At 39.8% G+C, this 15,401-nt stretch overlaps 1 protein-coding gene across 1 annotated transcript in view; it reads right to left on the reverse strand.

Annotated features, from left to right (window-relative positions):
- MED13 (mediator complex subunit 13) overlaps positions 1-15,401 on the reverse strand; it is a 132,187-nt gene that overhangs the window by 43,149 nt on the left and 73,637 nt on the right. The window contains exons 11-16 of the mRNA XM_011953658.1: positions 14,022-14,103; positions 9,553-9,674; positions 7,521-7,611; positions 7,174-7,388; positions 6,690-6,886; positions 4,709-5,625 (exon numbers count right to left, since the gene is read on the reverse strand). Coding sequence (XP_011809048.1) covers positions 4,709-5,625; positions 6,690-6,886; positions 7,174-7,388; positions 7,521-7,611; positions 9,553-9,674; positions 14,022-14,103 — 1,624 coding nt within the window. The remainder of the gene's footprint in view (positions 1-4,708; positions 5,626-6,689; positions 6,887-7,173; positions 7,389-7,520; positions 7,612-9,552; positions 9,675-14,021; positions 14,104-15,401) is intronic.

Below are 15,401 nucleotides of genomic sequence, written 5' to 3' on the forward strand. Positions count from 1 at the left end.
GCCTACCTCGGCCTCCCAAAGTGCTGGGATTACAGGCTTGAGCCACCGCGCCCGGCCTATTTGTTTTTAATACTGAAAATTTTTAATTGAAATATAAAGTCTTTTCTTTCTTTCTTTTCTTTTTGGTAGAGATGGGGTCTTGCTATGTTCCTCAGGCTGGTCTCAAACTCCTGGTCTCAAGTAATACTCCTGCCTCAGCGTCCCAAAATGCTAGGATTACAGGGGTGAGCCATGGGCCCCATTTCTCTCTTTCTTGTACTAAATTATTTTCTTTGGACAAGTTCTTAAGAAGAAATTCATTTTTAAGTCTGCAGCTTTCTGTTTACATCAATGCTTACTGTTATTCAAAAAACATATACCAGGTAAAGCTCAATGTTTTCCATTATTTTGTAAGTTGGTTTTTAAAAACAAAATAATTATAAAGAGTGCCACTAATCCTCCTGCTGCTGTCATTACCACTACTAACATCTGAGTTCTTACTATGTGAGGAAAAACTGCTTTTTTTTTTCAGACCGAGTTTCACTCTTGTTGCCCGGGCAATAGTGCAACGACAGGATCTCGGGCTCACTGCAACCTCTACCTCATGGGTTCAAGCAATTCTCCTGCCTTAGCCTCCCAAGTAGCTGGGATTACAGGCGTGCACCACCACGCCAAGCTAATTTTTGTATTTTAAGTAGAGATGGGGTTTCACCATGTTGGTCAGGCTGGTCTTGAACTCCTGCGTGGCTCACGCCTGTAATCCCAGCACTTTGAGGCGGGGCCAAGGTGGGCGGATCAACTACTCTGTTTTATATGTACTATTTCATTTGATTATCTCAATACCTTGTAAAGTAAATCTATTATTGACCCTATTTTAAGAAATCAAGGCATAGAAAGGTTAACTAACTTGGCCCAAGGTAGCAGGCAGTATTTAGTGCTAGAGTCATGTTTCGAACCCAAGCAGTCTGAGTCCACAGCCTATGATCTTAACTACTCTATATGGTTTAAAATAATCTTTCCTTTTTTTTTGAATATCTATGATATTTATTTATATCTTTCCCTTTTTAAATTTGGTCCCTGGGAATGAATAACTGGATAAATGCTGATACTATGTCATATACATGAACTTAATCACTGGTCCATGTGTTGTTCTCTTACATTTCAAAAATTTCCTTTAATAAAAAAATGAGGCCGGGCACGGTGGCTCAAGCCTGTAATCCCAGCACTTTGGGAGGCCGAGATGGGCGGATCACGAGGTCAGGAGATTGAGACCATCCTGGCTAACACGGTGAAACCCCGTCTCTACTAAAAAATACAAAAACTAGCTGGGCGTGGTGGCCGGCACCTGTAGTCCCAGCTACTCGGGAGGCTGAGGCAGGAGAATGGCGTGAACCCGGGAGGCGGAGCTTGCAGTGAGCTGAGATCCGGCCACTGTACTCCAGCCTGGGTGACAGCGAGACTCCGTCTCAAAAAAAAAAAATAATAATAATAATAATAATAATAAAATGAACAACTGTAATCTCACTGCCTAGGAACTAGAACATTACCAAAAATGATCTTATTAAATGTTTCTCCCTATCCTATCTCTTGGTCATTTTTCGATATGTGTGAAATTTCAAAAATTAACCAATATCCTCAATTTTATGTGTATGTAAAATAATACACTTAGTTGTGCTTGTTTCAAAACTTTATCAACAGTAATACATTAAAGAGGTATTTTTAACGGGTATCTGACTATATGTAATCTTCTAGGACTTGTTCCCTCTTCCTCTCCTCAATAGCATCACTAAGATTCATATTTGTTATATATAACTGTATTCATTTTCAGAAGCCATACAACATTCCATCTGTACTATCATTATTACTCAACCCTGCATTACATGCCCATTTTTTTCTTTTTGAGACAGAGTCTCGTTCTGTCAAATAGGCTGGAGTGCAGTGGTACAATCATGGTTCACTGAATCCTCCACCTCCTACGTTCAAGCTATACTCCCACCTCAGCCTCCCAAGTAGCTGAGACTACAGGTGCATGCTACCACACCCAGCTAACTTTTGTATTTTTAGTAGAGATGGGTCTGCCATGTTCACCAGGCTGGTCTTGAACTCCTGGGCTTTTAAATTAAAAAAAAATTCCTTTCTATAGGATCACTCCCAATGCACCTTTAACAAAATAATAATAAACCTCTGTTTTAACCCTGTTATGCAATTTCTTTGCTATTTACAGCAAAAGTCCCCAGCAAATTGTCTAAGTTTGCTTCTCATCCTGTTCTTTTGTGAACCCATTCTAATCAGGTTGATTGAAACTGCCTATCAAGGTGACCACCAACTTCTATGTGGTCACATCCAATAGCCTGTCTCAGTTTTCACCTTAATGTATCATAGTATTTGATAGAGATGATCACTCTCTTCTAAATATTCCCGGGCTGGGTACAGTGGCTCACGCCTGTAATCCCAGCACTTTGGGAGGCTGAGGCAGGTGGATTGCCTGAGCTCAGGAGTTCGAGACCAGTCTAGGCAACACAGTGAAACCTCGTCTCTACTAAAATACAAAAAATTAACTGGGTGTGGTGGCAGGCACCTGTAGTCCCAGCTAGTTGGAAGGCTGAGGCAGGAGGATTACTTGAACCCGGGAGGTGGAGGCTGCAGTGAGCCGAGATCGTACCACTGCACTCCAGGCTGGTGACAGAGCGAGACTCTGTCTCAAAACGAACAAACAAAAATTCCCTAATCTTGATTTCTAGGATACCATGCTCTCTTGGTTTTCCTCCAACCTCCTTCTCAATTTTCTTTCCTGGCGCCTCTTCTCCCTCCCCACCTCTAAATGTCAGCTCCATCCTTGTACTCTATCTACAATTACTCTACAGGTTATTTCATCCAGATCCACAGCTTTTCATGATGATAACTCACACACAAAATTTTTCAATCTCCGGACCCAATCATTCCTCTGAATATAAACATATTATCTCCAAATGTGTATCTGATTTACTCCCCAGTGTTTCCCTCCTCTGTAGTTAGTACCATCATTCACCCAGTTGCTCAAGCTATTATTGATGCCTCATCTTTTCTTACATGTCTATCGGCAAACCCTGTAGGTTCTATTTCCCAAATATACCTAAAACCTATTACTTACATCTCGCTTGCCTCCTATCTTGTCTAAGCTACCATCATCTTTCACCTAAGCTTCTGAAACTGCCTTCCAACTGATTTATCCTGCTTTTATTCTCACTTTCACTACTGCCAACCCCCAAGGCTATTTTCCATACAATAGCAACAGAGAGTCTTGCTCTGTTGCCCAGGCTGGAGTGCAGTGGCGTTATCTCAACTCACCACAACCTCCGCCTCCCAGGTTCAAACAACTCCTCTGCCTCGGCCACCTGAGCAGCTGGGACCACAGGCACGCCCCACCACACTGGCTAATTTTTGTATTTTTAGTAGAGATGGGGTTTCACCATATTGGGCAGGCTGGTCTCGAACTCCTGACCTCATGATCTGTCCACTTCAGTCTCCCAAAGTGCTGGGATAAGAGACGTGAGCCACCGCGCACAGCCATTTTTTTTTTTTTTAGAAGGGAATTTCACTCTTGTTGCCCAGGCTGGAGTGCAATAGCGCAATCTTGGCTCACTGCAACTTCCGCCTCCCAGGTTCAAGTACTTCTCCTGCCTCAGCCTCCCAAGTAGCTGGGATTACACGTGCCCGCCACCAAGCCCAGCTAATTTTATATTTTCAGTAAAGATAGGATTTCACTATGTTGGTCAGGCTGGTCTCGAACTCCTGACCTCAGGTGATCTGCCTACCTCGGCCTCCCAAAGTGCTGGGATTACAGGCATGAGCCATCGTGCCAGGCTGAGAAATCTCTTAAAAAACAATCAGAATAAAGATCATGTTACTCCCCTTGTCAAAACTGTTCAATAGGTTCCCATCACATTTAGTATAAACCACAAAGGCCTTACATGGTGTATAAGACTCTAAATGATGCTGGTAAATGGCTACCTCTTAAATTTCATCTCCTTCCAGTTTCCCTATCACCGAAAGCATTCCAGCAACATCAGTCACCTTAATGTTCCTCAAACTCGTAAAAGCAAAATACTCCCTCAGGGTGTTTGCGCTGCCTGAAACACTCTTTCCTCATCTAACTACATAGCTCATATTCTACTTTATGTAGGAGTTTGCCCAAATGCTATCTCCTCAGTATCTTATCTGACCATACATCTAAAATAGTATATACGTGTCTTTTTCTACTCTTTTACTCTGCTTTTTCTCCAAATTACTTCTTACTATTATAAGCTTTTTTGTTTATTTCCTATTTTCTCCACTAAATTATAGATTCAAAAAGGGCAAAGAATATGTGTGCTTTGTTCAACAGTGAACCTAGGCTAACACCTGGCACATATAAGGTGCCCAGTAAATACTTAATGAGTGAAAGAATGTTGAATAAAGCAGACCATTAGCAATGTTATGCTAATATATACAATGTGCCTTTCACATTCCTACATAAGTATATAATTACAGATTTATAATAACCATACTTTTATTGGTGAAATTAAACTAAACTGCTAAGAAATTCACCCTTTAAAAACATCATCCTTAAAAGAGTTTTAAGTCCAACTTTAAATGTCTTTATTTGCTACATGGGTAATTGCCTTTATTACTTTTTCCTAAGAATGAAAAGCAAAGTCATACAACTAAAGTGAAATAAGCAAACAAAAAAGTATTTTATTAGCATACTTACCATTTCTTTTGGACCAGGGGTGTAAGCATGAACTTTTCACAAGTGCTTCATCAACTTTTCCTCCTGACATGTTATCCATGAATTGACGCCCATGTTCTAATGCAAGGTAGCAGTCATTGCAACAGTCACGCTCTTCAACACGTACCCAATTGCTAATTACACCACTTTTAGGAAAAGGATCTTGGTCTGCTGCTCCAAAGGGGGAAAATAAATTAGTGCACTGATCTTGTAGCAATAATATCAAATCATCAGATAATTTTTCAGATTCCTTTAGTCCTCCATTAACATGTTCAGCAGAGGTACCCCTGAGAGCTTCAAAACGTTTTTCTGCTTCTTTGCCACAGTCTGTATTGCGTCCTATGATATCTAGTTCATCTTCAAGAAATAATCCTGAACTGTTTCCAAATTTTCTGTTCATGATAGCACTGAAGCCACAGGTACACCTATATTGTGCTTCCTGCGTTGGATCTGGAATGTAAACTCCAACATCGGCACCCTTGATATTCATGTTGCAGACACAGATGCAACAACTATCAAAGTTACAGTCTTTAAACAAATTCAGAACTGATTCTGAAAGGATGAGGTTTACATAAAGACTGTGTGCTTCAGGGATGGAAGGGACAGTTGCAGGTTCAACAGAATTAAGGGGTCTGCATGTAGATGGGGTAGAAGCTGGTGAATACAAGTCTGAATTTTCGTATTTGACTGAACCTTGAGCACTAGCAGGTCCACCAGCTCCACGAGGAGTTCGAGGAGTCCTTGGAGTCCTTGGAGTTGGAAACCGAGGGGTGGATGGAGAAGGAAGAATTCCTGCTCCGCTGTTACTAGGAGGTGCACTGCTAGGAGGCATCCCAAAAGAAGTATGAGTTTGAGGTGTATAAGCAGGGCCATATTCTTGATCCATATTACTTCCATCACTATCATCACCAGGTAAAAGAAAATCAAATACATATATAAAGGAACATATTAGTAACATGAAATACAACTAAGAACATCCCAAATGTTTTTCAGTTACATAGAAAATTATGAAAGGACAAGTATTGCAAGAATTACAAGTACAGTCAATTTTTATTTCTGGTTAACATATCTACTCTAAGTGACTGTTGTGGACTAAGGATCAATCAACAAGTTCAAAAATCATTAATAAGTACTGTATACACTAATGCACACCTAGACATCCATATTTACTATCTATAAATTTTGTTTACTAGAAATACGTATATTTCCTTGATTCTAAGATGCTACTGACTGTAAAAGAAAAATGATTAAAAAAATGATTTTAGAGATGCTCATGTGTAAAAAGGGAAAAATGGTAATTTTAAGATGCTACCACTTACAAGACATCTCAAATTCAGATTTCTTTCAGCCTTGAGTTGAAACGGACAAAGTCAGAGATGATAAAATGTGACACGTGTGGAAAATATGGCAAATGTAAAAATGGAAGCAATTTAAAATTGCAGCCCAAAAGAAAAGGTGCTTCTGAATACAAATCCAGCATAATAGTCTTACGTTTCCTAATAGTTTAACCATACCCAATTAACATTTTTTTTTTTTTTTTTGAGACGAAGTCTCACTCTGTTGCCCAGGCTGGAGTGCACTGGTGCAATCTCGGCTCCCTGCAATGTGTGCCTCCTAGGTTCAAGCCATTCTTGTGCCTCAGTCTCCCAAGTAGCTGGGACTACAGGACCGCAGCACCACGCCCAGCTAATTTTTGTATTTTTAGTAGAGACGAGGTTTTCCATGCTGGCCAGGCTGATCTCAAACTCCTGACCTCAAGGGATATGCCTGCCTTGGCCTCCCAAAGTGTTGGAATTACAGGTGTGAGCCACTGCTCCCAGCCAATCACTATAATTGATTAACCAGAAATAATTTTTAGAATTTTCAAAAACCAATTTTCTTTTTCTGGCATACCAAGTAAATCCATGAAAAAAATTAAAGCTGTATAAGCATTCATATACTATTATAACAACATAAATCATACCTCTCTTTGATGAATGGCATTGCAGACCCTGAAGAAAGCAATTCCAATTTTCCAACAGTCCAACTCTGACGGTAAATACACTCTTCCGGCAATTTGATAGGGGGCAGATATTGGCTTGGTAGAGTTTTTAGAGGTGCAAACATGGAACATCCCACTAGAATTTGACAATTTTCAGGCTTATAGACATAAGAAAAATCCTACAATATAAAGATGGTAGGTTTTCAGTATCTTATCTTCTGGGGGGGAAAAATAAACAAAAATCTCAAACAGGCTCTGGACCTTTTTTCCCTTCTTTAAACAGAATAAAATGTAAATACAATTCTATTATTTTCTTAAATGCATTCTTAATAGTGACACAACAATTCAGTCCTCAACTTAGCTACAAAACTGCAACCACTATGAAATAATTTTTGACTATAGCAATAAACTAATCCTATAAGAAAATACAGGAAGTGAATTATTTTTCTAGAAAAAACATACTTACTTTAATTTCAGAAGGTTTGGGACTACAGAATCCCTCATCAACCTCAATTTTGAACTGTGCTCCTATACTAGAACTATTTCCTTCTAGAACAGTTCCTCCAGGTGTTATATCCATACTACCATATTCTTTATTATTCATATTCATTGGGGAAAATCCCATAATATGTTGCTCCAATGATGGTGGTGTAGGATACATTTTATGAAGATCTGCAGTGCCTATATTTAATAAAAACATACATTTTAACATGACTAAAAATAGGTGAATCTGTGTTTAAAACAAAGGGAGTGGGGAGCTTTGTTGAGATTAAGTTTGCAAATTTATCACGAGCACAGATGAGGGAAGCTTACTTATGCAAGATAACGGGTCCAGATTTCCTGTCTTTGATTCCTTGCAGCTGGCTTTATCATCTGATCCATTCGCTGATTTTTTAGATCCAGGCTATTTAAAAAAAGCATATTTATCTAAAATTTTACATCCAATGTGATCTCAAAATAGTAATCATTCAGATATAACTTAACAGTAAAGCCCATTCATTAAAAGTAATATTTTGAATCTGTGATACAGCCAAATACATACTAGTGTTGAAAGATATAATACATTTCTTAGATCATCACTGACTTCATACTTATCTATTTGGTAATATTTATTTGGTAAGCCTCCCAATTAAAAAGAAAAAATTCCTCCAATGAAAATGACCAATACTTTCAAAATATACAGAAGTAAGGTTAACCTTAACTTAAAACCCAAAATAAGAGGCCAGACGTGGTAGCTTACACCTGTAATACCAGCACTTTGGGAGGTTGAGGCAGGCAGATAAAAAAATTTGAGGCCAGGAGTTCAAGACCAGCCTGGTCAACATGGTGAAACCTCACCTCTACTAAAAATACAAAAAATTAGCCGGGCCTGGTGGGGCATGCCTGTAATTCCAGTTACTCGGGAGGCTGAGGCACAAGAATTGCAGGAGGCTGAGGCAGAAGAATTGCTTGAGCCTGGGAGGCAGAGGTTGCAGTGAGCCGGGACTGCACTACTGCACTCCAGCATGGGCAACAGAGCAAGAGTCTGTCTTAAAATAAATAAAAATAAGAAAACTTGCAATAAGAAGTAGTAATTAACATTAGAAATGCTTTTAGGTAAAAGATACTTGCAAAGCATTTGTCTCCTTAAGCTGAACATATTAAAGTTTCGTATATAATTAATCACCCACCTATCAAAATTCTTATACTTTTACCTTGTTTTAATAGTCTCCTTACTCCTGCAAAAATACTGTTAACAGGTAAAACTAAGTACAAACTTCAGAAGATCTAATGACAAAGCAATAGGGTTCTTAAGTTTTCATACATTGAACAAACAAGTTTTACTATCTCCAAGTTCTTACCAATGTTTTCAGAGCTAACATTAGTTCCATGTCTTCTGTTAGACAGTTTGTGATAAATATTAATAAGTAGACCACGTTCTGACTACAACCTTTTTATCTCAGAGGAACCACAGCTGATACAGGAATGGGAGTAGAGAGAACGTATGAATGTGCCAAAGCATTCAAGGATATACCGCCTAGTAAAGGGTACCCTAAAATGTACTACACTATGGGATATACAGTAAAAGTTTATGTATCTGCAGCATATATATGTATATGTACACACATATACACATATAGAGAGACATATATGTTGAGAAAGGACTAAATGCATATTACACAGTAAAAGAAAGACCAAATGTACCATAGAAGTTTCCAAGCTACCCTTATGCAGATGAAAAGGAATTCCCTTTTATGATAATGCAGCACCCAACTCATTAATTTGACAGAGACTTGACATTCTAAGGAATCTCATTTTAAGCTTTAATTTCTTTTATCTTCACTTTTCTCTGCAAATGGGTGTTAAAGATTAAATATTATTTTTTCCTCTTTGTTGTATCATGTATCTGTCTTATAGTAATAGCTGTGATGCAAAACAAATTCAAAAGAACTGGTATTCCTTAATAAATTGACAAAGTAAATAATGTCAATTATTTATGTGTTCTCTGAATGAGTAAATTCCAGGGTCATTTCTCAAACTACAGAATGAAATAGGAAAATAATTCTGCTTCCTAAAACTGCAAAATAGAACATACGGCAGAGCTCAAATTAAGGTTAATCATGTGTCCTCCTAATGTAAAAACAAAATGAGAAACAAAACCCTCAAGGTTTACAGGTGACACTATGGCAAGACTACTCAAACATGAGATTTAAAAAAGAAATCAATGAATGAGATTTTACTATAAAATATTTCCTATTGTTCAGGGCTAAAACATAGTATTAAACTCACAAATCACTTCTAAAAAATAAAAATAAATAAAATCAAGGAAAACAAACTATAATCCGTTCATTAATGAGATACTCACTGTTAGTTCATCTTCATCAGAATTGAAGAGATTATCAAGGTCAGTAAAAGAGACAGCCAGGTCTGAGTCATAAATCAAACTTGTTGATGGAGGACGGGCATGACTAGCAGGGCGAGGAGCATCTACAAAAGTCAATCAGAAAAATAAAATTAAAACTGCTACTATTACACCTGTAATCCCAGCACTTTGGGAGGCCAAGAAGCGTGGATCACGAGGTCAGGAGTTCAGGACCAGCCTGGCCAAGATGGTGAAACCCCCATCTCTACTAAAAATACAAAAATTAGCCGAGTGTGGTGGTAGGCACATGTAATCCCAGCTACTCGGGAGGCTGAGGCAGAGAACTGCTTGAACCCGGGAGGCAAAGGTTGCAGTGAGCTGAGATCAAGCCACTGTACTCCAGACTGGGAGACAGAGCGAGACTCTGTCTTTTAAAAAAAAAAAAAAAAAAAAAACTGCTACTACTGACCACATAAGTACCATTCTGTTTAACTCAGACATATAACTTTAAGGTCATAAGGGGATTATGCAACAAGAAATTGTACTTTATTGTTTAAAGTCTAGAAAGTGTTTTTATAGAAAAAAAATTTATAAATAAATGGTTATATCTTTCCCAGGAAGCTCACTATAAGGTCAGGTAATCCATAAAATAGCTAAGTAAGCTAATAATTAATGCATGAAACAAAAATATAAATGCCATTAGAAAAGCAGAATTAAATACACACACATATTTGTAATTTTTTTTTTTTTTTTTTTTGAGACGGGGTCTCTCTCTGTCACCACCAGGCTAGAATGCAGTGGTGCAACCACACCTCACTGTAGCCTTGACCTCTCGGGCTCAAGGAATCCTCCCACCCCAGTAGCTGGGACTACAGCAACGTGACCCTATGCCCAGTTAATTTTTTTTTTTCCTCGAGTTGGGGTTTCACCACGTTGCCCAGACTGGTCTTGAGCTCCTGGGCTCAAGCAATCCACCTGCCTCTGTTTCCCGAAGTGCTAGGATTACAGGTGTGACCATCTCACCTGGCCTATATTTTTCTATCTTTCTGAAATGTAAAGGAAGAACAGAACAATGATTAAGAGCTGCCTCTTGGGCCAGACAGACTTTAATCTGAAGCCCAGCTCCACCACTAACAGTATGACCCTTGACAAATTACTTAATGTCTCTGTGCCTCAACACCAAAAATAAAATGTAATAGAATGTCAGTAATATGCTTTGCCCAGTGCTAGGGAATATCCCAGGATAGGTAAGTAGGCCAAATAACCCAATTTGTTTCTGAGTTTTGTTTTTTTTTTTTATGTATGTATTGTGAAATGACTAAATCAAGCTACTGAACGTATTCATTACCTCATATACAGGTACTTTTTTTTTTTTATGGTGACAACACTTAAAATCTACTCTGAATTTTCAAATGTAGTATCTATTATTAACTGTAGCAACCACAATTTACAATACATCTCTTGAACTTATTCCTCCCAACTGAAATTTTGTGTCCTCTGGCCATCTACCATTCTCCCACCCCCAGTCTCTGGTAATCACCACTTTACTTTCTACTTCCATGAATCCAACTTTTTTTTCTTTTTTTTTTTGAGAGTGTCTCACTCTGTCGCCCATGCTGGAGTGCAATGGCGCGATCTCGGCCCACTGCAACCTCTGTCTCCCGGATTCAAGCAATTCTCCTCCCTCAGCCTCCTGAGTAGCTGGGACTACAGGCATGTGCCACCACACCCGGCTAATTTTTTGTGTTTTTAGTAGAGACGGGGTTTCACCGTGTTAGCCAGGATGGTCTCGATCTCCTGACCTCGCGATCCGCCCGTCTCGGCCTCCCAAAGTGCTGGGATTACAGGCTTGAGCCACCGCGCCTGGCCGCTGAAAGTACATTTTTTTTTTTTTTTTTTTTGAGACGGAGTCTCGCTCTGTCACCCAGGCTGGAGTGCAGTAGCCGGATTTCAGCTCACTGCAAGCTCTGCCTCCCGGGTTTACGCCATTCTCCTGCCTCAGCCTCCCGAGTAGCTGGGACTACAGGCGCCCGCCACCTTGCCCGGCTAGTTTTTTGTATTTTTTAGTAGAGACGGGGTTTCACCATGTTAGCCAGGATGGTCTTGATCTCTTGACCTCGTGATCTGCCCGTCTCGGCCTCCCAAAGTGCTGGGATTACAGGCTTGAGCCACCGCGCCCGGCCTTGAAAGTACATTTTAAGTATTCTCACCACATACACATACAAAAGGTAAGTATGTAAGGTAATGCATATGTTAAATAGCTTGATTTGCCCGTTCCACTTATATATATACACACACATATACACACACACACAAATATATATATATAATAATTCCAAGTGTTTGTTCACTGAAGACTTGACAGTACTTTGAAGCTTATAGTTGTGGGATTATAATAGGAGACTAACAATTCTCCTCCTATCAGTTTCCACTGTTTAAATTATAACTGAAAAAATGATTTAGAATAAGATAAACTGTAATTGTGTTGTGACACAGAATATGAGTAAAATGTTTAAAAAAAGTAAATACATATATTTTGGCACACTACGTATATATACACACACACACACACACACACACACCCCGCCCCAAAACATCATGTTGTATACCATAAATATATGCAATTTTTACTTGTCAATTAAAAAAATAAATTACTTTAAAAGTTAAATGGGTTTTGTAAATGATTTACTATACTATGTCTCTCTATTCCATTCACAAGGAGTTTAAGTCAGACACATTCAAAGTGGAGTCTTCACCACTGTATTCCCAACACCCAAACAGTACCAACATATAACAGGTGTTATCTAAATATTTGTTAGTTAGTGGCCTCAGAACAGCTCTCTTAACGTGTGTGTGTGGGAAGAAAATGACAACAAAATTCCAGTAAAGTTTAATTTAGAAATTGTGGTTTTAGATCTGAAGGACTGTAGGCAATGACCTTATCTCCTAATTTTACAGGTGAAAACTTTAAAACATTTTACTCATATTTACACATTTACTCATAGAATATGTGACATATTCTATGTCACAACACAATCATAGTGGAGCTTATTCTAAATCATTTTTCAATTTTTATTTATTTATTGAGACAGAGTCTCGCTGTCACCCAGGCTGCAGTGCAGTGGCACAATCTCCGCTCACTGCAACCTCGAACTCTCGGGTTCAAACGATTCTCCTGCCTAATCCTCCCAGTAGCTGGGATTACAGGCATCCGGCACCACACATGCCTTATTTTTGTGTTTTTAGTAGAGACGGGGTTTCACCACGTTGGCCAGGCTGGTCTCGAACTCCTGACCTCAGGTGATCCACCTATCTCGGCCTTACAGGTATAAGCCATTGAGCCCAGCCCATCTTGGCTCACCACAACCTCTACCTCCTGGGTTCATGAGATTCTCCTGCCTCAGCCTCCCAAGTAGCTGGGACTACAGGCCTGCACCACCATGCCCGGCTAATTTTTGTTTGTTTGTTGGAGACAGAGTCTCGCTCTCTTGACAGGCTGGAGTGCAGTGACATGATCTCAGCGCACTGCAACCTCTGCTTCCCAGGTTTGAGCATTCTCCTGCCTCAGCCTCCCAAGTAGCTGGGACTACAGGCGCGTGCCTCCATGCCCAGCTAATTTTTGTATTTTTTTAGTAAAGACGGGGTTTCACCATGTTGGCCAGGATGGTCTCGATTTCTTGACCTCATGATCTGCCCACCACGGCCTCCTAAAGTGCTGAGATTACAGGCGTGAGCCACTGCACCCTGCCTAATTTTTTTATTTTTTAGTAGGGATGGTGTTTCACTATGTTGGACAGGCTGGTCTCAAACTCCTGACCTCAAGTGATCCACCCACCTTGGCCTCCCAAAGTGCTGGGATTACGGGCGTAAGCCACCATGCCCGGATCCATTTTTCAATAGTTTAAACAATGGAGACAGGTATGAAGAGAACTGATAGTCTTCTAATTGTAACCCCCATAGCTATAGGCTTGAAAGCACTGTCTTCAGAGAGCAAACACTTGGAGTTATGATGATGAAACACTCTACTGTCAACCAACTGGACATCTGTATCTTTCTCCTATTTTTTTCAAGTGTGTTTTTCCTGGATAGTATAACTATAGTCTTGGCATAGTATAACAATGGCCTTTCTCAATCACTTTCCAGTCAATATGTGCCTTCATTCTTTTACTTCCTTTCACATAATTCCCAGTAGAAGGGTGTGAGAAATCTATTACATAAAACTGAGTTTTTAATGGAAAACTATTTTTATATGTAAAAACAGGAAAGAGGCTGCAACAATTCAAAACGCAAATTCTATCACCCTTGCTTCTTCCAATAAAAGATAACCAATAAATCCATCATTTAAGAAAGATTCCTTTCTATGAAACATAATGAATTATACAAAAAGGAATACTGGAAGTCCAACAATATCAGATCAGTCTGTAGTAACAATCCTGGAAAGCAATATTTTGATTAGGAAATAAAGGTTTTACCTTGCTTGATAGAGGGACTAAATAATGACATAGCATCTTCTTCATGTGATAACACTGTTACACTAGACGTCCCATCTTCTACCTGCAAACAAATATTGCATGTTAGGCTGAAATATATAATTTACCAACAATAAAATCTACTAATTATTGAGGAGCTATGTGTCAGGCATCCAGCTAAGTGTTTAACATAATCACTGATTCTTATAGTTAACAAGCAAGTAGTATGCTTATTATTATTTTTTGAGATGGATTCTCGCTCTATCACCAGGCTGGAGTACAGTGGCGTGATCTCGGCTCACTGTAACCTCTGCCTCCTAGGTTTAAGCGACTCTCCTGTCTTAGCTTCCCGAGCAGCTAGGGCTACAGACACATGCCACCACACCCAGCTAATTTTTGTATTTTTAGTAGAGACGAGGTTTCACCACGTTGGCCAGGATGGTCTCGATCTCTTGACTCTGTGATCCGCCCACCTCAGCCCCCCAAAGTGCTGGGATTATAGGTGTAAGTCACCACGCCTGGCCTGTAGTATGTTTATTTTATAGATAAAAAAGTAAAGACTCTAATGTGCCCCAGAAAATATGGCTGATAAGTAGTGAGAGCTGAAATTTTATCCTAAATCTGTCAAATTCCAAAGTCCATGTTCTTTTTTTTCTTTTTTTTTTTTTTTTGAGACAGAGTCTCACTCTGTCACTGAGGCTGGAGTGCAGTGGCATGATCTTGGCTTGCTGCAATCTACCCTTCCTGGGTTCAAGAGATTCTCCCGCCTCAGCCTCCAAAGTAGCTGGGATTACAGGCATTTGCACCACCACACCTGGCTAATTTTTGTATTTTTAGTAGAGACAGGGTTTCACCATGTTGGCCAGGCTGATCTCGTTCTCCTGACCTCAGGTGATCCGCCCACCTCGGCCTCCGAAAGTGCTGGGATTACAGGCATGAGACACCACTGTGCCCGGCCAGTTCATGTTCTTTCTATTACACCTGCAGCCTTCCCAGCTACCACTACTCTCATACTTCCAAAAAGATAAAATTTCAAGTATCTGGCATATAGTAGGGCTAAGTAAAACTATATGAAACTAATTCTTTGTATTAAATGTATTACTGGGGGCTGGGCACAGTGGCTCATGCCTGTAATCCCAACGCTTTGGGAGGCCGAAGCGGGCAGATCACTTGAGGTCAGGAATTGAAGACCAGGCTGATGAACATGGAGAAACCCCATCTCTACTAAAAATACACAAAATTAGCCAGGCGTGGTGGTGCACAGCCTGTAATCTCAGCTACTAGGGAGGCTGAGGCAGGAGAATCACCTGAACCAGGGAGCCGAAGGTTGCAGTGAGTGGAGATCGCATCATTGCACTCCAGCCTGGGCAACAAGAGTAAAAC

This window comes from Colobus angolensis, unplaced genomic scaffold, assembly GCF_000951035.1.
Source record: "Colobus angolensis palliatus isolate OR3802 unplaced genomic scaffold, Cang.pa_1.0 Scaffold37, whole genome shotgun sequence".
NCBI classification, from domain to species: domain Eukaryota; kingdom Metazoa; phylum Chordata; class Mammalia; order Primates; family Cercopithecidae; genus Colobus; species Colobus angolensis.